This window comes from Hyperoodon ampullatus, assembly GCF_949752795.1.
Source record: "Hyperoodon ampullatus genome assembly, chromosome: 15".
Taxonomy (NCBI): domain Eukaryota; kingdom Metazoa; phylum Chordata; class Mammalia; order Artiodactyla; family Ziphiidae; genus Hyperoodon; species Hyperoodon ampullatus.
In genome coordinates, this window is record NC_136928.1 from 11,407,040 (window position 1) to 11,429,612 (window position 22,573).

Here is a 22,573-nt window from a genome sequence, read left to right on the forward strand (position 1 = left end):
TGTACATATACAAGGTACAGAAAGATAGCTGAAGGAAACAGATGGTTTAGTCTTTGAATTCAACTCAATTTGAGTGTCTCAGAGAACATGATGTGATAACCAGATGTCTCATAAATATTCTTTTTTTAAAAAAATAAATGTATGTACTTCAGGCTGCTTTTGGTCTTCATTGCTGTGCGCAGGCTTTCTCTAGTTGCGGTGAGCAGGGGCTACTCTTCACTGCAGTGCACGAGCTTCTCATTGTGGTGGCTTCTCTTGTTACTGAGCATGGACTCTAGGCATGCAGGCTTCAATAGTTGTGGCACGTGGGCTCAGTAGTTGTGGCTCACGGGCTTAGTTGCTCCGTGGCATGTGGGATCTTCCCGGACCAGGGCTCAAACCTGTGTCCCCTGAATTGGCAGGTAGATTCTTAACCACTGCGCCACTAGGGAAGTCCCATAAATATTCTTAATATAAATATGTTAAGAGCTAAATGATATCAAGGCATGGTCAGAGAATGGTTAAAGAGTTTTTCTAAGCTGTCTAGAGAAATACTTTATTGCCATTGATTTCTATAGAAGTAGCTGCTGTTTCAATGAAATCATGTTCTAAAGGATAATTAAAATTCATTAACGTCTGAAATACCTTCCCAGTTTATCAGAAAATATAGAGTATATAATAGTTGTGATCTCTGTGATATTCAAAACTAGGGCAAAGACAGTCATGATTAGGCCTCTGAACATCTTAATAACATTTATAAAAGTTCATAATTCACTTACGAATTAAGGGTTTCCATTTGATTGTTGGCAAAGGAATAATTGCATTTTCACTGTTGACAGATTCCAAGGCCTTGGGACTCGTAGGAAACTTTTCTGAAATTCTGACTGATGACTGCAGATACAGCTGGCCTCTGTACATCCCTGAATCAACCAGAACACGGTCAGTTAGGTTTAGAAGCAAGCACTGATGACTTTTTTTTTAAAGGTTCATTTTGATTTAATAAAATTAGATGAATTCCAGTTATTTATTCATGTGCTACATAGCTCTTTTCAAAGAATCATGCCTGAAGCACTCAAATTTGACCCAAAGGTTATTCAATAACAACATGGGAGGAAAGTTACACACAAGTTACAATGTTTCTCACTATATAATTTTTGGTAATTACTGAAAAACTCTTCCAGTAGGAAAATTCAAACAAAAGAAATCGTTGTACTCTTATGAAAGTAACAGCTTAGATGAGGCAACCTTTTCCTTAAGAAAACCTAAACACCTATCATTCAAGAGATACTGCTAACAATTCAATTAAATACTATCATAACACGTGTGACATGTTATTCTTTCAAATTCTTGCATTTCACTGAGATTGAGGGGCGGGTAGCACATTGACAGAGCTTAAAGAATTTTATGTGTATCTGACCACAAAACTAGTTCAAATAATTAGATTCGAGGGTTTTCAAAATGTAGTACATTGAAGGCTTTCAACTGCCAAGCAGCACACCAGAATTTTGTTTTAATTTTTCAGATAAGTTGTATAGATGCATAGAAAAAAATAAACATACTTTAAGGGGGAGCAAATTGATACAGATGCAAATACAAATGTAGAAAGTTTTAGACTCTGACGATACATAAGTAATGTGAAATCATAATGGCAACATTTTTAAGCCTTTTAAATATAGGTCTCAGAGAAAAAGAACCCGCTATAGTAATTAAAAGTTTCAGAATTGGATAAATGAAAGAAAATTGCAGGAACAGAAATCAAAGTACAAATCTTAAGGCCAGAGAAGGTACTTAGGAATTAAAACTACTACAGGCACACCTGAAGTAGGGAGAGACAATGTAGGAATAAAATCTAGATGTCAACATGTACTATTGCTAGATAAGAGATATCCACTCACCCAAGTAAACACTGTTTTCTGTGGCTCCTCGGGCGGCTTCTACGATGTCTTCTTCATCTTCTAAAACTCCATCATTAGTGACGTAACTTGTATCATCAAAAAGACTGATGGGAATGACTTTGCCATCCTTAACCAACCAGGCAGATGCAATGGGAGTACAAAACTAAACAAAAATGGAAAGGAAATTTTAAACCATTTCAAGCAGCATTTCTATGTATCCCAACTCCTGAAATACCCTTTAAAACCACAAATTTCTTTACAAATTTTCACTTTTCCAGCTTTACTGAGGTATAATTGACGAATAAAAAAATGTATTTATGGTGTACAGTGTGATATTTTGATATATGTATACATTGCGAGATAATTAGCACAATCAAGCTAATTGATATATCCATCATCTCACAGTTATTTTGTATGTATGTGTTTTAAGAACATTTAAGGTCTATTCTCTTCATTTCTGTTTAATATTCTGAAGAAACTCCATGATGTTTTCCATAACATCTATGCCAATTTACTTTCTCACCAACACTGCACGAAGATACACTGTTGTACACTGTTCACCAACATCTTCACCAACCTTTTGACTTTTTCTTAAAAGTCATTCTAACAGATGTAAAATCACAAATTTCTTAGAGCACAGAGAACAAGGTGAAAATCCAAAATGGCAGTCACCTCCTTCTACCCAACATGTTTGGTCAAACTGAGAAGGAAAGAAACATATTTATAAATTCTCAGTGGTTCTAGGTACCTGGTATTCCCACTCCAGATGTCCTCCTTTCTTACTAAAGGCCATAACTTTCCAATCAGCAACGGAGACCTTTATCACTGTGTCCATCACGGCAGCTTCCTGTTCTTCCACGTCTGAAATAATTTTAGACTGTTCTTTGTTTCCACTGGGCTTTAAGGTGCTTTCAATAAATCCGGCTCTAGCTTCCATGTCTGGAATATACCGAAGTTCAAAGTGGCCAACACTGAAATTCCACCTTAAATTTACAAAGGTGTGTTTTAGAAATTTACATTTAAATAAAGGACCAAATAATTAAAAACTCTTCTAGAGTGAAGAAGCAAACACTAAAATTTGGTGATGAGAAAAGGAACAACTCAACACAATCTTCTGGAAAGGAGCATGCTTGCTGATTTATGCCACAAGAGGGCGAAACTTGGTCCTGACCAACAGCTACAGGACAGATTTTTCTCTTGAAATTAACAAATGTTCACATTTCCAAATCAGGGTCATTTTCTCAAAACACATCAGTCACCTAAAATAAGGTAGCTTGCAGTCTGCCTTACTTCTTAATTAAAGCCTGACACATTTCGTTCAAGTGCAGAGAAATTAACATATCCCAATAAACCAATGCAAAAGGCAAGACAAAAGCTACTGATTTTAGAGTTTTATGAAAATACAGCCTCGAAAGGCAATGTGACCCAGTATACCAAGCCTGAAGGTCATATCACTTCAGCTTCGATCTCAAATCTCTACTGACTGAGATCTGACCAGTCATTTAACCTTTTCTGAGTTTCAGTGTCCATATCCATAAAGTGGTATTAGCAATGTTTCCTCTATAACTAATACATAGGAAAATCACTTATCTGTTGACACTATAATGGTCTTGACACTAAGATATAAAATGGCCCTAGAATTCTGACATCTGTTAAAAAATAGATACTTAACGAATATGGATCTTAGATGCCAGACTCTTCCCATTCTGATAACTCAAATTCTGTTAAGTTGAACATCTGCTTCTATGGTAGCTGAGCACCCAGCAAGCACGCAAACACTTAAGGAAACAGAATCCCATCAGGATAAAGAAGGTTGGGTTGTCAGCAGATGAAAAGTCCAGGGAATGGAGAAAGAATACATTCTTCACTGAATTTGAGAAAACAGTTTTCAGGAAAGGAAACTGAATTATACTGCATCAGATTAGACAACATCTGAAAGTCTGGTTCACTTTCAAAAGATAAAGATGGGATCTCAAATTCTTTTTACTGTACAGCAATTTAAAATGTAAATATTAGGTTTTGAAAAGTCAAGCATGTGATTTACCACCAGCATATCTAATTCAATCACATTACTTTAAATGTAAAAATTTACATTATTTGAAAAAGGAAACAAAACAGTATTTGACCAAATAAATTATACTTTAACACTTTAAGAAAATACACTGAAATATTATTTTATAATTGAGGTGGTAGTCACACAAACCATGAAACTACCTACTAGAGAGAACTGCAGGGTCAAACAGACCCAAGTGAAACAAAGCACATCAGCTTTGTCTTAAGCGTTTTCTGCATTCAAAGAACTTTGATCAGTGAGATTGCTATGAAAAATATCATTAACCTAAGACTAAGCTAATATATAGTCACTGTATGGGACTCCTCTTTGTTACCATATCCTGAAGCACATGGTGAGAAGTTCAGTTCAGGATCTGTTAATAATCATGAAGCTGTTTTAAATTTAGGGGCTTCATTTCTCTTAAAAGAGTAGTATGCTTTTGGGGAAACAAAATAGTTCAGAAAATCTCCACAAAGAAAAAGCTGATGAATGCTGGCCTTGCTGTACTTCTAAACATCAACAGCAACATTATCTGAATACACACTTCTCACTGCCACTACGAGGGCCGACGGCTCTAACGGTTTTCTGGGTGCGCTGCAGAAGCAGGATGTCTTCTTGTTCCATTTCATCATTATCCCATTGGCGACAACCCAAAGCTGAACAGATGTACCTCACCTGAAAAGACAGATGTAAAATTAGTAAAGAGAACAAGTTACAGGAGATCAGAGACAGTAAAAGACTCTCAACAGTTTTATAACAAGTGAAAGGAAATTGAGGAAATGTGTAAAAAGTAGCCAAGCATGAAGAAGCAACAGCTAGGGGGCTTCCCTGGTGGCTCAATGGTTAAGAATCCGCCTGCCAATGCAGGGGACACGGGTTCGAGCCCGGGTCCGGGAAGATCCCACTTGCCGCAGAGCAACTAAGCCAGTGCGCCACAACTACTGAGCCTGTGCTCTAGAGCCCGCGAGCCACAACTACTGAGCCTGCGTGCTGCAACTACTGAAGCCCACGTGCCTAGAGCCCGTACTCCACAACAAGAGAAGCCACCGCAATGAGAAGCCCGTGCACTGCAACAAAGAGCAGCCCCCGCTCACCGCAACTAGAGAAAGCCCACGCGCAGCAACAAAGACCCAATGCAGCCAAAAATTAATTAATTAATTAATTAATTAAAAAATACACAGTTTCTGTAAAAAAAAAAGGAAGCAACAGCTATACTGTATAGCACAGGGAACGCTACTCAATACTCTGTAATGGCCTATGTGGGAAAAGAATCTAAAAAAGAGTAGATATATGTGTATGTATAACTGATTCACTTTGCTGTACACCAGAAACTAACAAAACATTGTAAATCAACTGTACTGCAATGAAATTTTTTAAATAAATACACAAATAACCTGAAAAAGAAAAAAAAGCAACAGCTAGATTACCACCAACTCCTAAAATTAAACATTTAGAACCATAAAAGTACCAATGAATGTTTATTTTGGGGAATAAGTCTTACTTTGAGCATTTCCATGGAAGAAATGGATAACTAGTTGTGATCTCTTAGTAATAATATCAGTAATAAAATTCTCGGTGAATTAAAAAAAAACACATCAGAATTTCCATATGACGGAAATATTTAGTTTTAAAAAATCTGAACCTTTTCTAACAGCTGCAGTATTTTCAAGTACTTCCTTCAAAACTTCACTCAAAGGAAAAGGAAGATTCTTTGGATGATGTGACCAATATCCTCACAGAAAGAAGCATACCTGCTAGAATACCAGAATTTTGGAGCAGCACATCAAATCAGAGAACCAGGTGACGGGGTTCAATTCCATTGTTTTACAGATGAGAATACTGAAGGAAACAAAGGATCACAAGGCCGCCTCAATACAATACACAAGCAGGTGGCTGGAGAGGGCAGAGAAGCTTGCAAAGGGCCTACGGGCCTAACACTCAGACAAGGGATCCTTAAAGTTTGAAAAACTTGAGGGCCAAAGATCTTTTTTCTATTCTTCCTTATTTTCGTCTTACGTCTATATACAAAAAATATTCAAGTATCAACGTATTAGGGGGTTAAAAAGAGATTTTTACCTTTCCAAAAAGCATGGTTTTAATTAGTTATTCCCCATAATGGAGTTATAAGACCCAATCTTAGAAGTAGATCATCTCCTAAGAGCTAATAATGGAGAAAGTCTAGGTCATTAACAGTATGACTTTTTCTTCACACAGATCCAAGTCAAATCTGACCTTGGAAGATTCTGAACCTTTGAAAGCCTTGGTTTTCTCATCTGTAAAATGAGTACAAACTTGCCTCTTGGATCCTCTTATGATAGGCTCAAACTAGAGAAATAAGTAGTAGCAATTATTCTTATCATCAGGATTATTATTATTCTTTGGAGGTTTCCTCATCTATCCAAATGAAAATTATAAAATGTAACCATTAGAAATATTGTGATGATTTCAAAATAAGGCATGAAAAATGCACCTGACATACAGTAGACCACAGTTATTAATTCTCTTCCTCCTGCTATTCCTGGCTCTGCTGTTCATTCTGTTATCTTGGATAAATTTAGTTTCTCTTAATAATATTCCCCCTTTCTACTTCACAGTTCTTTTATCAAAAGAAATGATATCCTCAGGGGAAAATTATTATAAAGCTCAACCAGTAATAGTATAGTTTAAGAAATTATCTCTTCTATTCCTATTTATTTTGATTTCTCCCCAAACTGAACATTTTTACTCACCTTTCCGCTATATGCACTGAGTCCATATGTAGTGAGAGACTTTCCTCCAACCAAGACAACATCATCTCCAAATTTATAAGAAGATTCAAGAAGCGATTCAACTGTAAATGGAACTGTTTCCATCCTCTCACGGTCCCGGTCCCACTGGAAGAGGTCTCCATCCAGGGAAGGAATGATCATCTTATTCCCAAATACCTAAAATAAAAAGCTAACTTTTAAAAGGATTTTATGAATGGATAAAGAAGATGTGGGTCATGTAAACAATAGAATACTACTCAGCCATAAAAAAGAAAGAAATACTGCCATAGTAGAGATAATCATACTAAGCAAAGTAAGACAGAAAGAGAAAGACAAATATCATATAATATCGCTTATATGTGGAATCGAAAACACGACACAAATGAACTTATCTACGAAACAGAAACAGACTCAGAGACATAGAGAACAGACTTGTGGTTGCCAAGAGGGAGAGTGGGTGGGGAGGCATGGTTTGGGAGTTTGGAATTAGCAAATGCAAACTAGTATATATAAGATGGATAAACAACAAGGTCCCACTGTATAGCATAGGGAACTATATTCAAGATCCCGTGATAAACCACAGTGGAAGAGAATATGAAAAAGCATATATATATGTATAACTGAATCACTTGGCTGTACAGTAGAAATTAACACAACACTGTAAATCAACTATACTTCATTAAAATAAATCTTAAAAAATAAATTAATAAAAGGATCTGAACTGTAAGAGTAGGAAGTAAGAGCCGTAGTCTCTCACCGGAGGTCCTCAGGCCTCCTGAGCAGCATACGGAACTGCTCAGTTCATCCACCAAAAGCAACTTAAAAGAGCCACCCATCTCTCCTGGGACCCACAGGTACACTCCAGTCTCGTTTTCCTCAAACTCTGTTTGCCACGAGCCAAGCGTGTTCCATAACAATAAGGGAATTACTAAGGAGAGTTCTGTGACCAAGTGAGTTCAAGAAGAGGTTACTGGGCTTCCGTGGTGGCGCAGTGGTTGAGAGTCCGCCTGCTGATGCAGGGGACACGAGTTCGTGCCCCGGTCCGGGAAGATCCCACATGCCGCGGAGCGGCTGGGCCCGTGAGCCATGGCCGCTGAGCCTGTGCGTCCGGAGCCTGTGCTCCGCAATGGGAGAGGCCACAACAGTGAGAGGCCCGCGTACCGCAAAAAAAAAAAAAAAAAAAAAAAAAGTCAACGTCCATATATACACTACCAAATGTAAAACAGATAGCTTGTGGGAAGCAGCCGCATAGCACAGGGAGATCACCTCGGTGCTTTTTGACCACCTAGAGGGGTGAGATAGGGAGGGTGGGAGGGAGGCGCAAGAGGGAGGAGATATGGGGATATATGTATACATATAGCTGATTCACTTTGTTATACAGCAGAAACTAACACAGCATTGTAAAGCAATTATACTCCAATAAAGATGTTAAAAAAAATGTCAACGTCATACAAGATAAAGTCTGTGGGGAAAAAAATCCAGATTAAAAGAGGCTAATGTAACAAGTAAATGTATTACCTGACCCTAGACTAGATGCTGTACTGGGAGTGGAGAACGCTATAAAAGACATTATTTAGGTCAACTGATGAAACTGGAATATGGACGGTAAAGTGTCAGTATAAATTTATGAAGTTGATAACTGTACTGTGATTATGTAAGAGAATAGAGAAATTTCCTATTTCTATTAGGAAATGTACACTGACGCATTTAGGAGTGAAGGGCTACAACGGATATTTATCTTTAGATGTTTCAAGAAAAAAAGAATATGTATGGGGGTTTGGGAGATAAGAGAGAGAGAGACAACTCAAATGATAAAGCAAACACGTTCTGAGCAGATAAATCTGAGTATATAAGGGTTGGGGTTTTTTCATACCAAAAAGTGTACAACTTTTTGTAGTGTGAAATTATTTCCAAATAAGAGGTTAAAAAGAAAAGAAAGATACTCAAGAGGCTTGAAGGGGCTCTGTAATTAAACTCGGAAGGCTAGACCATTAAACTGAAGGCTCATCATAATTCTGGATATTTAAAGATCTCCAACTACTACTTTTATTAAAAAAACATTTGATTTTTAGTAAGCTCTCAAATGACATCAGTATGTATGTATACCACCTCATATTATCTTAGAATTTTAACATTACTATTTTATTCTTTGCTTTCTTATATTTCTTGATAACAACAAATAAAAGATTATATTTTCAAAAATTAAAACTTTTTATTTTTATCTTTTGTAGAATGTCCAACTTGAGGTTGTCATTAAGAACAGATTTAGGTCATAGTTTATATACCCTACAGTAACAGTATTGTAGTATTTAGCCAATGTGATCTCCCATTTTAAGTTACATATCAGTTAGAAAATCAAGTGTTTACTGTTCTCTACCTTCCATATCATGTTAGGTATTCTCTATTCCATTTACTAGAACAATAAATTCAAATTGTGATAAAATTTAAAAATAGGTATTGTCTGGTAATGTCAACAGTAGTACTGGTTGAGTACAAATAGGGACAGCAGGTGTGCGTCACTACAAGAAAGAGGAAGAGGGGTTAGTGGGTCTCTAGTAAACAAATAACATTTATTTTTACTTGTTTCTTTTTCCATTAAACAACTTCTTTTCCCCTAAAGAAGTAGCAGGCCCTTAGGGAACACAATGGCTTCTAAGTGCAACCGCCCCCAATCCCCCCAACAAAAAAACAAACCAGAAAATCCATCAAACAAATAGGAGCTAAAATTCATCATTGCTTCCCAAATGTAAAAGAAAGCAAACTTATCTGCAATTAAAAATATGGCTTAAACAACCAAGAAGATTTCACGTGACTGACCATGTTGAGAAAAACTGCCTTATTTTATTTTTTTAATTTTTATTTTTTTGTTTTTTGCGGTACGCGGGCCTCTCACTGTTGTGGCCTCTCCTGTTGCGGCGCAGGCTCAGTGGCCATGGCTCACGGGCCTAGCCGCTCCGCGGCATGTGGGATCTTCCCGGACCGGGGCACGAACCCGTGTCCCCTGCATTGGCAGGCGGACTCTCAACCACTGCGCCACCAGGGAAGCCCAACTGCCTTATTTTAAAAGAAGAGTGCAAAACCCAAAACAAAAAAGCATTATGATCCAATACTCAATCATGTCATATTCCTGGACTGTGATTTTAAAGTTTACTTTTAAATAGCTGCTCTTCAATAATTGGCTGCTAATGACTCATACCCACGGCTGCTAACCTCTGCACCAATCGTTGTGAAGTCTTTCAGGCTGCATCTGTGAAAGCAGATGGTGATTTTTCCTTGAGAGCCACAAGAAGAGATATATGCCTGCAGTTCAGGTAGAGAGATGACATCACCCCTCAGAAGAGCATTACCTCACCCTCCCAGCATAGGAATGAGTCACCCGGAGAGTCAACTGCAAATCTCTTGGTATAAAAAAATGTAGGTTATGGTGATGCATTTTCACATTCCACCGATTTGCCTCTGGAAGCAGCTATTTGTTCTGATTCGCTGCTCTGCATCTCAAACTAATTATGTGACTTGCTTCCCACTTCAGTCATTTTTAAAAATACAAATGCTTGTTATTTGGGGGTTTTTCCTCTATTTGTTTTTCCCTGTTAATAATTTCAAAATAAAAGGTTTGTCAAATCAGCTGGCAAACTCGGTCCCTAAGATCCAATCAAGGTCTTTAACCACGCAATCACAAAGCAGTTTAGTAAAGTAATTCAATTACCATTTCTGAACAAACTCTAACTGGCATAATGAATACCAGTGGCTCATGTAATCAAGGACTCTATTTGAAATCAGAATGTGAGATAAGAACTCTATTTTCAAGTGGCAGAAGGAACTTCAACTGAGAAAATAAAGGAAGTACTACTACTAAAATGAATATAACCAGCAATAAAAACAAAAATTCTTCTAATATGCAAAAATATATTTTCATTCAGTTCTTCCTTCTTTTTCTATGCAACTACCTCCCCACCCACCCATCCCCAACCTCCCACCATCAACACATACACTTTTGAGGGTATATTCAACTTGATTTTAACTTAATACGAAAGTTTTGAAACATAAAATGTAAAGAGATGAATATAATAAACCCCCATGTATCTGTCACCCAGTTTCAACAATCACTGACATTTTGCTACTCTCCACCCATCCACTACACATATTTGTTAATGAGAGTATTTTAAAGTCAATCACAGGCATCATGTCATTTCACCTATACATACTTCAGTATTCATTGCTGAGAAGTAACTACCATGCCAATGTTATATCTAACAGAATTAAGAGTAATTCCTTAAAATCATCTAATATTCAAATTTCCCTGATATTGCAAGACATACTATATAACTGGTTTGCTTCAACAAGGAACTTAAACTCCACATATTATACTTGATTCTTTTTTTCCCCTATAAAGGCCCCTTTCACTCCTTTTTCCGTGCATTGATTTACTTGAGAAACCAGATTATTCACCCTACAGAATGTCCCACAGTTTGGATTTTGCATGTCACTTAACTTGTTCCTTTATTCCCTGTATTTTCTAAAAAAGTGTAATTAGGACTGGAGCTTTGATCTGATGCAGGTTTGATTTTTTTGGACAAGACTACTTCACAGGTGGTGCTATATATACTTCCTATTATAACAGAGGTCAGCAAACGACAGCTCACGGGCCAAATCTGACCCAGTGCGTGTTTCTGTAAGCAAAGTTTTATTGGAACACAAGCATGCTCATTCATTTCTGTATTGTCTATGACTGCCTTCCCACTACAACTACAGAGACCATATGGCCTGCAAAGCCCAAGATATTTACTATCTAGCCATTTACAGAAAAAGTTTGCCAACCCCTGAGCTGTCGTATTTGTTACTATTAATCAATCAGTGGATTTAAGGGAGTCAGCCTGATCCCTCCATTTTAAAGTGTCCCACCAACTTTTCACCATTTTAGTATCAACTGATGATCTATTACTTCAGTAAAATAATAAAATAATGACTTCTAATTCTATCCTTCTTTCCACATTTATTAGCTAGAATTTTTCTATAAAGAAGAACTTTCCTCACTCGGCTTTGGAAGCTGGATTTGTATACACTCGCATTTTCTCAAGTAGTGACTCACGTTAAATACTTTCAAATCCACAAAGTTGTATCCAGTGTGTACCCTAACCAAGAAAGAGGGAAAAGGATCACCCTGGCCCTGGCAGTTATAAAAGCCAAGTCCCAAGTACAAGCTAAGCAGCAGTAAGAGTTAAAAGGGAGGAAGGGGGAAGAAACAGAGTGAAAAAGCATGTGGAAAGATGCAGATTCATGAGACAGAGATAAGGAAAACTGGGCACAGACTATCTGGGAAAAGGATGGAAAAAAACCAACTACTCTATAGAGTATTCAGGGAAGGGACACCCTTTCTCCATCCTACCTCAGGAACTCCAAGCATCTCTGGTATAATACAACAAATGATGCTTCCAATGATGACCTCAAGGAATTAGTTAAACGGTAAAAGTCACCAAGATTGGGAAGATGTAAAATACATGAAAAACATTCCACTGAAAGTGTTAAATTGTTGACTTTTTTTTGGTACCTGGAAATCCCCTTTGCCCAGAACAATTACTTTCCTTGCCATGCTAGCTGTTTTGGAAACCGAGGTAGGGCGAGGCAACAGCAGGCATCCAACATATGAAATGGAAACGTGTCCATGGGGAGGTGACTGCGGCTCATCCAGCCCCATCCCTGGGTCCCTGACTCCACCAGCCACTCACTAATGTGACCTTGGACAAAAACTTACACTTCACTCTTTGACAAAATTCCTCAAATTAACTTACTGCACTGGATCCTCTAAAGCACTCTCCACAGCTTTATGAAAAGGTATGTCTTCTGGTCCGTAAACTACCAATGGATGTTTCTACCACTCTGGGGATCCACAGGCCTCCTGCTCTTCTCACTCCTTCTAGTGCCCCCCTCAATTCTTCCAGAATCAAAACAGAAAGGGTTTTTAACATTTTCTTTGGCTGTAAGACTTTCAATGAGACTTTGATGAATCACAGGGTTCTCTTAATGAGGCATCTGCATTGTTAAGTATCTATATTTAGAGAATATTTATAAAGAATTCACACCAACCAACCATTGGGGAAATGTGGAAGAAAGCAGGAAAATCCCTAAAATCCTACTAAAGCCAATCTCTCCTTGAAACCCTTTCTTCTCTCTGACTCCTCACTCTCTACCTGAATTTTAAAATGTTAGGGAGGGACGTCCCTGGTGGTGCAGTGGTCAAGAATCCGCCTGCCAACGCAGGATACATGGGTTCCAGCCCTGATCCGGGAAGATCCCACATGCCGCAGAGCAACTAAGCCCGCGCGCCTAGAGCCCGTGCTCTGCGACAAGAAAAGCCACCACAATGAGAAGCCCGCGCACCGCAACGAAGAGAGAGTAGCCTCGCTCGCCGCAACTAGAGAAAGCCCCCGCGGCAACCAAGAACCAACGCAGCCATAAATAAATAAGTAGATAGACAGATAGACAAATAAATAAACATACTTCTAAAAAATTTTTTTTAAATGTTAGGGATTCTGAAAGTTTGGTTGGAGGTCATCTTCTCACCCTACCCTCCTTCCAGGTGATTGCTCCTCTCAGCTCCCAGGGCACTAACACTTCTAACTTTTCTCTTCAGCCCAGACTTTCCTCTGAGAGCACCAGACCCACATATGCACAGGCTTTCTTAACATCTCTGCTTGGAGAACACTCAAGGTCACTCGGCACTCACCGCATTTAAACAAATTCATTTTCTCCCTCTCTACACCTGTTCCTTTTCTTTTTTTTGGAGCAGTCTCGGAGGACACTTTTATTTTTATTTTTTTATATATTTTTGGCCACACCAGCGGCTTGTGGGATCTTAGTTCCCTGACCAGGGATTGAACCCGGGCCCTCGGCAGTGAAAGCATGGAGTCCTAACCACTGGACCGCCAGAGAATTCCCCCACCTGTTCTTAATTTACTACTAATTCCTCCTTTGGTCTTTTCATTTCATAAAGACGTCCCTCCTTAAACTTCTCTTCAATCCATCATTTACTTCACTCACTTCCTCGGTCACCTTATCATCCCCATCTGTACTAGACTGGTCTCTTAACTAGTCTCCCCACTTCTGCTCTTCTTCCTGTTCCAGTCCATTCTCCACGGTCAGTAGAGACTGACTATATATGTAGTCAGTAGTCAGTAGACTACAGGAGAGACTGATTTTAGAAGGATTTTAGGGATTCACCTGCTTTCTTCCAGATTGATCATTCCTGCTGCAAGGCCTTGATGCCAGCTGTTTCCTCTCCCAGAGCAGTCCTTCCCAGGCTCTCTACCCATTTCTTGCAGCTCTTTCTCCTCACAGGATCTCAGTCGTAAACATAATTTCTTCTGAGAAGCCTTCTCTGACTTCCCAGCTTGGGAGGTCAGGTATCCTTGCCAAGTCTCTCTTAGTTCTACCCGTCCTTGTGACAGTTACCACAACTCAGTTATGATACTGACACTATAATCATTTCACATCCAGCTCCCCATCTGGCTCCACAGTGTCATGTAAGTTCCATGATGGCAAGGATCTCATCTGTCCTGGGCATTGCCGTACCCCAACGCACAGCCCTGCAGGATCCCCTGCCCCCTTAAAGACCAGTCCAGTTTTGGATGTGGTAAGTTCAAGTACCTTTGAGTCTCCCACTAGGGTTAAGAAGCAGTTACGTGCTCACAATGGGCTGAGCGCCATGCTAAAGTCTGCTCTCTATATGAGGTCTTTGAGTGATTATTCCTGATAAAGCACATGAAGAATTATAATGATTAGAACTGAAAATGCAAACACATTGGTAAGTATTGAGGTATTTCAAAAGGCATGAAATATTGGAAAGGGGGCAAGAAATAAGCACAAGGATCTAGGGTTGAGTGTCCGTTTTACTACATCAGACAAACCTCTGAACCATTTTGAGCCCCAATTTTCTCATGTGGAAAATGGGGGTTAATAAGAGTATTTTATAAGGCTATGTTAAGGAATAAATAAGAATGGACTTGATGTCACTTTGCAAACTATAAAGTGCTAGTCAAGCAATACTTGTTAAGTAGATGTAATGATCCAGGGCTGCTATTTTGAACCTCTAAGGTAATTCGTGTGTGAGTGCATATATACATATACTTGTTAAAGAAAAAAGTTAAAAACGAAAATGCAAACTCTTAATCTGACTATCTATAAATTCATCATGAGCCTTCTTTTATTCTCAATAAGGAAACTTCAGAAATGACTATGGTTCGTTAACACTAAATTTCACATATTGCAAAAAAGCTTTTAGAATTCAAATAGTCGCTCCAAAAGTAAATTCAAGGAGAGAGCAGAAAGCTTAAGTATGCCATGTCAATAACAGTTGGCCCTTGAATGTGCGTTTGCACTGCATGAATCCACTTACAAGTGAATTTTTGTCACTAAATACATACTCCAGTACTCCATGATCCACGGTTGAATTTGCGAACGTGGAAACGTGGATACAGAGGCCCACGGAGAAGTTATGTAGGATCTTCCACTGCATGAAGGGTTGGCACTCCTATCCCCAAAGCTGTCCAAGAGCCAACTGTATCTCTTTCCCAATCCTGAATCCAGAACATCCATCTAAAAACAAAGTCTTAAAACTATATGAAGATGAGTTTGATATAAGAATTAAATACATCAAACTGTGACCAGTCTCTGACTCACCAGAAATCTCTATCAGCCCTAAAATTCTCCTTTGAATATAGAAGTCCTGAATGTTCATAAAGTACTTTATTGGCCAAAAAGACAAACAATATTAAAGAGAAGTTAACAGGCATATCTTTGTATATTTTAATTCTTCAAAAATGTTACACTGTATATCGAACACAAAATGGTAACTCTTAAAGTAAAATGAGCAACTGACCAGACTACTAGTTAACAAAATTGACTATTTGTGACTTTATGAGAAAAAAAAAAGATGTTCCAACATTGTTGTGTTGAGGAAACAATTTTTTAAACATTTCCCTAGATTTCAAGGAAAACACTGAAATTACCATGACGGGGAAAGTAAAAGAAGCTTATCTGCTGAAAGTAAAGTGTTCCCAGGAATCATACCTCAAAGACTAAGGAGGAGGCATCATGGTTAACAACTAGTTACGTGATCTAAACATGAGGGATTATGAGATCTTTCAGTAGATCTGGATATTAGTCGAAGAAGGCATCCCATGTGACATGCTTAAAAGGAAACGTAGGTTAAAAAAAAAAAAAAAAGAAAGAAAATGCAGAAGAAAAAAGAAATCCTGAAGTGAGTTGGTATTTATGATCATCAAAGACTGAATTATTGACCAAGAGCAGTGAGATACCAAGTAGATAATTATTATTTCATTCTTTCTTTCCTTAACCTATAGTCAACCTACAAAACAAAATACCTCCAGGAAAACTACCAGGTTAACTTTTGAAGTATACTTTTTGCATTCACGGTGAAAAATACAGATTTAAGTACCTATCTTTGCCATCACTTAGATTACTATTCATTCATAAAGGAGATAAATAATGTGCACGAGAAGTCAATTTTCTACAAAACAGAGTCAAATCAATTTCTCACTTGGCAACATGCGTGCTGGAATAAATAGATTTAGTTCACAGCACTGTTTTCAGCCATGCTAAGGGATTAATAAAACAAAATTAAATCAAAAAACTGTTTCATTTCTATAATTAAAAGAAAAGCAATTAACCTAAGCAATTATTTAAATATTGACTTGCTCCGTGACTGACAGTGACTTTTCCAAATAAACCACCATCTTAGATGGTGTTCATCCAAGGCTCAAATTGTGCTAGTTTATGTACAGATGAAAAACTGCCAAATGACCAGACATCTTTCAGTATAGACTATCTTTAAAACAGATTACAGATCCTCTTTTAATAAAGCAATATTCAAAACGGTCTACTAATGGACCCTTGGTGAACAAATCAAGTAGCCATTACAAATGTACTCTTTTCAAAAGGTCCCCCCCAACCTATGAAGGTCCTTCTTCATGGCTGCAGTCTGACTCTGCAGTGCACAGGCTGCAAAGCTTCAGCATCAGAGTTGTCTGTTTCTGCACCTGTCTGAAACAGAAAGGCGGTGTGTCCCTTGGGGAGAAACATGCCTAAAATAAAATAAAACAAAACCTCAAACTCTAACTATAGACTTATAAGAGAGTTGTTTGTTCTTTTTAAGAGGAAAAAAAAAAAAAGGACATTTTAACAGAAAACTGAAACAAAAAACAAATATGGTATCTCTAAATAAAGAAAAGGTAAAGGTATTGTCTAAGGACAGACTAGTTATATATACACAATTATAATATGCATTCTAAATACAGATAAGGAAGAAGGTCTTTGTATTTACAAATGTGTTCCAAAACACAGAGAAGTAGACAGTTCAAGGATATTATGTCTACTTAGATTTGGTGAACTATGATCCAAATGCCACCCAGAGACCCCAAAGAAAAACTATGCTAATATGTCACAAAACAGAATTTTAAGACAATCAATGAGGAACCACTGCCAAATCTCCTTAGTGCTTTTTCAAGGCTGAATCTGCATATAAATTAACAGTGGAAAGCAAATCAGATTTTACCTCAGGTGGTCCTTCTGAAAATTAAGAACAAAATTCTTAGCTATGATCAAAAGTATTAGATTTAGAACCTAGGGGCACATGTTAAAGGTAACAGAGTAAACCTTAGGTTCATCGTTTATTCTAACACACACACACACACACACACACACACACACACACACACACACACACACAGTTTTAGCTTGGTTTATATCAGTATTCTTTTGAGGAAGCTTATAAATACCTAGTCACGAGGAAAGGGTGGCAAGTCAGATCTGTGTCCCATGGCACCTCAACCTCCCTGCAGCATACAATGCATCATGGAACCGTCAATCTCTCTTATCCTTTGGGAACTTATTTTTTCCTTAACATAATCAAAACATGACTAAAGCAAAATAATAAACTATTTTATATGCTTTTTGATCAGAAAAGCTTAAGGACATCATGAAAGCAGGCTGAGAGGCAATGAGATATGTACCTAATGGTAATGAATTTGTGCCATTTTTAAAAGAATCCTTAAACATAGTAAAAGGGGACGTTAAAAAATTCCTCTAGATAATTTATATGGGTGTTTCATGTGTTTGATGGTACCTGAGTCCTGAAGTTAGGACAATCTTTAGAAATTTAGTCCCTGGTGGTCCAGTGATTAAAACTCCGCGCTTCCGCTGCAGGGGGTGTGGGTTCAATCCCTGGTCAAGGAACTAAGATCTCACATGCTGCACAGCACAGCCAAAAAAATTTTAAAAACAAGAAGAAGTAATTTAGTCCAATCCATAATTTTACAGAGAAGGAAATTAAAGCTCTACTGAAATAATTAGTCGGGTCACACAGCCAGTTAACAGCAGCATCATGACTAGAACTGAAGCCTCTGAATCCCAGTGCCTCCTCCACACCACAAAGTTCCTGTGATGCTTTTACTTTATTATTCTAGCAAAAGTACATGTGATCCATAACCAATTCCTCTATCATTAATAACTTAAAAATTATTATACAGTCTATCAAATCCTTTAGCCTTCAGCTTCTCATTAGATAAGTCACTTTAAGAATCACTGCACAGAGAATACATCTTCCCTGGCCTTCTGGGTTTAATTGGTTTCATCTTTGTACCACTCTTGATGAAAGGGTGGAGAAACTGACATTCTAATAGAGGAGTCTCCAAACGGAGCCTCCAATTGTCACCTGGGTGGTTCCTGCTCCATCTCCCCACCAGTTCCTGCCTGCTGTACCCAGCTCTCCTCGGCACACTACCTGTCCTAGCAAACGCTGAGCTTCAGACAGAGAAAATTAACTATTTCTCCCAAAAAGTTAGGGACCGTCATAAAATTGTCTATCAGCAGCATTTACAAGGGTACTGCATCCAATCCGGGGCATTTCAAACAGCAGTTTTTGTTCCTCTTTTGGTGGTGTTTTGTCCAGCTTCTGAACATAACTTATAGATACTGAGCGATACACACCTTGCTGAATAACAGGTGACCCAAGCTCTCTCCTTGTTAATGTTTATAACCTTACGAATACTCTCATAATGGTGATATTTCTATTATATACTAGATTAGTCGTTCTCAAAATGTGGTCTGTGGATTCTGTTTGAGGTGCAGAGGGTCAAATGGTTTTCATAAGAAGGTGCTATTTGCCTTTCCCTGGGGTGCTATTTGCATTGATGGTATAAAAGCAACGGTAACTAAAGCATGAATAAGGTACCAAACTCATAGTCCTGGCATCTTCACTGTCACACACTCGCAGCAAAAAAAAGAAGAAAACAGTTTCACTCGAGAATGTTCTGATGAAACAATAAAAATTAATTTCATTAAACTGTGACCTGAGTACATATATTTTTACTATTCTGCCCGACTCACCAGGAGGTGTGCATTAAGGACTTCTGCCACAAACTGAAGCATGTTTTGAGGAAAAGCACTTGTGTGACTGAGCTTTGAGCTGAAACTGGTGGCATTGCTCACAAAGCTCCATTTTTACTTGAAAAATTGAGAGAAAAGCTACAGTGATGAGACTTGGGTATTTGGCAGATGTTTTCTCAAAAATAAAGTGAAACTCTCACTTCAAGGAAAACAACTGACTGTGTTAATGATAAAATCCAAGTTTTCAAGCGAAAATTAGAATTTTGGAATAGCTGTATCTACCCATGTGAGCTTGACAGCTTCCCAGTACTGGAAGACTTTTCTGATGAGATCAGTGGTGACAGTAAAAAATTTGAGTTTACAAAGTATTCTATAAGGAAGTATGTCAACATCTGGAAGATCTGTATAACTCAATGAATCAATATTTTCCAAATGATGTTAGAAAATCATGCACGAGTAAAAGGCAAGACAGACCAATGGATGTTACTGGTACAGAGTACAACAGTTCATTGATATGGTTTCAGATTCCGCGGTGCAACTAACCTTTCAGGAACTTCCACTTGTTCTCGTGTAGAACCAAAAAAGAATGATCACAATCAACTGAAAAGGCTACTAAAATACTCCCTTTCTCCACCTACATATGGATTTCATTCTTCATACAGTTCAACCAAAACAATGCAACATATCAAATGCAGAAGCATATAGGAAAATCAAGTTGTCTTCTATTAAACTGGAAACTAAAGAGATTTGCAAAAATATAAAACAATGCCACTTTTCTCATTAAATTATTTTTTGGGGAAATACACTTTTTCTTTCTTTTTTTTCTAAAGATTTTTTGATGTGGACCATTTTTAAAGTCTTCATTGAATTTGTTACAATATTGCTTCTGTTCTGGTTTTTTGGCCCCAAGGCATGTGGGATCTTAGCTCCCTGACCAGAGATCGAACCCACACTCCCTGCACTGGAAGGCGAATTCTTAACCACTGGACCGCCAAGGAAGTCCCCACTTATTCTTCATAAAAATATATTATTTATGCTACGTGCAGTGCAACGGGGTTCATTTTTAAAAATAATCTAATAATAAGTGTTTTTAAAATATCTGTTTTAATTTTTTTTTTTTTGTGGTACGCGGGCCTCTCACTGTTGTGGCCTCTCCCACTGTGGAGCACAGGCTCCGCACACACAGGCTCTGCGGCCATGGCTCACGGGCCCTGCCGCTCCGCGGCATGTGGGATCCTCCCGGACCAGGGCACGAACCCGCGTCCCCTGCATCGGCAGGCGGGCCCCCAACCACTGCGCCACCAGGGAAGCCCCTTAATTTTTAATATGGCTTAAGTTTAGATAGATATAACCCATGGGGAAGAAAGCTCTTTGGATCTCTTCGTAATTTTTAAGAATGTAAAGGGTCCTGAAACCATAAAGTTTGAGATCCACTGTACTGGATGAACAGCCTGAGTTGTAAAGGGGAGGAACATACAAGATGTAGAAAGAGCTCCAGAGCAGGTGGAGTGGAGTACAGTCAGGCAAGCCTGGTTTAATCCCAGCTCTACCATCTAGTCGGTCTGTGACTTCAAGCAAATAACTTCTCTGAGCTTTGTATTCCTCTTCTGTAAAATGACACCAGCATATCAACCTCAGGAGGATGGCTGTGCCGATTACACTGTGTGTAAAGTACATTGTGTGTATATTACAGCTCTGGGAACAATGCTGTCATCAGCATATCTACACAGTAAACACACAGTCTCAAGAAATGGTCCCAAGAACTTAGGGCAGTAGTGATCTAGTAAATTATTTTGTGTGTAAAGTAGGAAATTAAAACCTAGATAATGCAAAGAGGTCTCAGAATTCTTTTCCTGAAATGGAAAGGGGTCAGTGAGCTTTTCATTTATTGTGTAAAGGTGACACAAACTTTTAAAATATGTTTGCAATTCAACATTTCAAAGCATTCTACCCAAAGGATCAAGGGTTGGGGGTGAAGGATACTTAAAACAAGAGAGCCCTAACAAACCACAGAAAATGGTAAGGACTGGGGATGGTGAGAATATTCAACTGTAGTTTAAATAACAGCTAATATAATTGCCATTGTAAGAAAATCTTCAAGCTCGACTAGCTGCTTATAATTTAAACACGCTCAATGGCACTCAGGTTATTACGACTATTTGTCATATCATGCAATTTATGTTCTTGTGAGTGTGCATATTTTAGTTTATAGAAACACACATGCTTTGCACCACTACCACACACTATAATATTACCTCAGATGTAAACAGCTTACAATCTTCTGATTTTGCTCACCACCTTTCAGGTCTAGTTTGAAAATAAAGCAAAATGTGCATACCCAAGCATAATCTTAGGAGGACACAAATAAATGAATATTCAGGTCTGAGTAGTAATTCATTTGACTATGACATCCAATTCAAACTTTTTAAGGCAATTTACAATCAAAGTGTTATTTATATTAATAATTCACAAGTTCACGATTCTCAACAGATGTTTCCGGTATACTGTCCGGTAAGCAACAGGCACTCTGAAAGTCTAGTCAAGGCGTAGCACACAGCAAGTGTGGAGGCTAGGCAGTGCCATCGCCCTAAGCACCTGCCCGGGTGCCCCAGAAAGGAATCCAGGCTGGATTTTCTAGAGAGCAGCTGGGTCACTGGGAGCAGTTTTCCCATCAGAAAATTCCATCACCACTAATCAGGTCATTCTCAAGCCCCTCATGTTAGGTTTTGTCTTTTCCAAACTTGATACCAGCTAAGAAGCTTTTTGAAAGGGAAAGATTGATGATGAAAGGTAAAAAAAAGAGTACCCTAGGGAGTATCCCATAAGGACAAGGTAGAAGGCTGAGGGTATTCTGGAAAACAGGTGACTGCTTCCACGTCAGTAGTCGTAACTCAAAAGAGGGACTTATTTTAAATGATTTAAACAAGAGGGCAAAGCTCCAGAAAAGGAGAGAGATTTAATCTATTAGAGTCTAGACAAGAGGTCAGGTTGGGGGCTGTGTTTAAATGAGGGGAGTCTAGACTTCCCTCATTTAAACACAGCCCCGGGCTTCCCTGGTGGCGCAGTGGTTAAGAATCCACCTGCCAATGTAGGGGACACGGGTTCGAGCCCTGGTCTGGGAAGATCCCACAGGCCACGGAGTAGCTAAGCCCATGCGCCACAAATACTGAGCCTGCACTCTAGAGCCCGCGTGCCTAGAGCCCGTGCTCCACAACAAAGAGAGGCCACTGCAATGAGAAGCCTGTGCACTGCAGCGAGGAGTGGTCCCCCGCTCGCTGCAACTAGAGAAAGTCTGTGCGCAGCAACGAAAACCCAACACAGCCAAAACTTAATTAATTAATTAATTTTAAAAAATAAATAAACACAGCCCCCAACCTGCCCCTCAGCAAGGTGGGCAGTGTCCTTACTTTACTGATGGTGACACTAAAGCTCTGAGGGGCTAAGTCACCTGCCCAAGTTTTGGAGTCATATGCCAGAGTAGTTTTGGAAGCAAGGTC

General features: G+C 38.7%; 1 protein-coding gene across 1 annotated transcript in view; it reads right to left on the reverse strand.

The window, feature by feature from the left end:
- EIF2AK3 (eukaryotic translation initiation factor 2 alpha kinase 3) overlaps nucleotides 1–22,573 on the reverse strand; it is a gene marked incomplete at both ends in the record, with an annotated part of 62,007 nt that overhangs the window by 23,977 nt on the left and 15,457 nt on the right. The window contains 5 exons of the mRNA XM_079721444.1: nucleotides 759–899; nucleotides 1,875–2,037; nucleotides 2,623–2,857; nucleotides 4,472–4,602; nucleotides 6,657–6,851. Of these exons, the coding sequence (XP_079577570.1) occupies nucleotides 759–899; nucleotides 1,875–2,037; nucleotides 2,623–2,857; nucleotides 4,472–4,602; nucleotides 6,657–6,851 (865 nt within the window). The remainder of the gene's footprint in view (nucleotides 1–758; nucleotides 900–1,874; nucleotides 2,038–2,622; nucleotides 2,858–4,471; nucleotides 4,603–6,656; nucleotides 6,852–22,573) is intronic.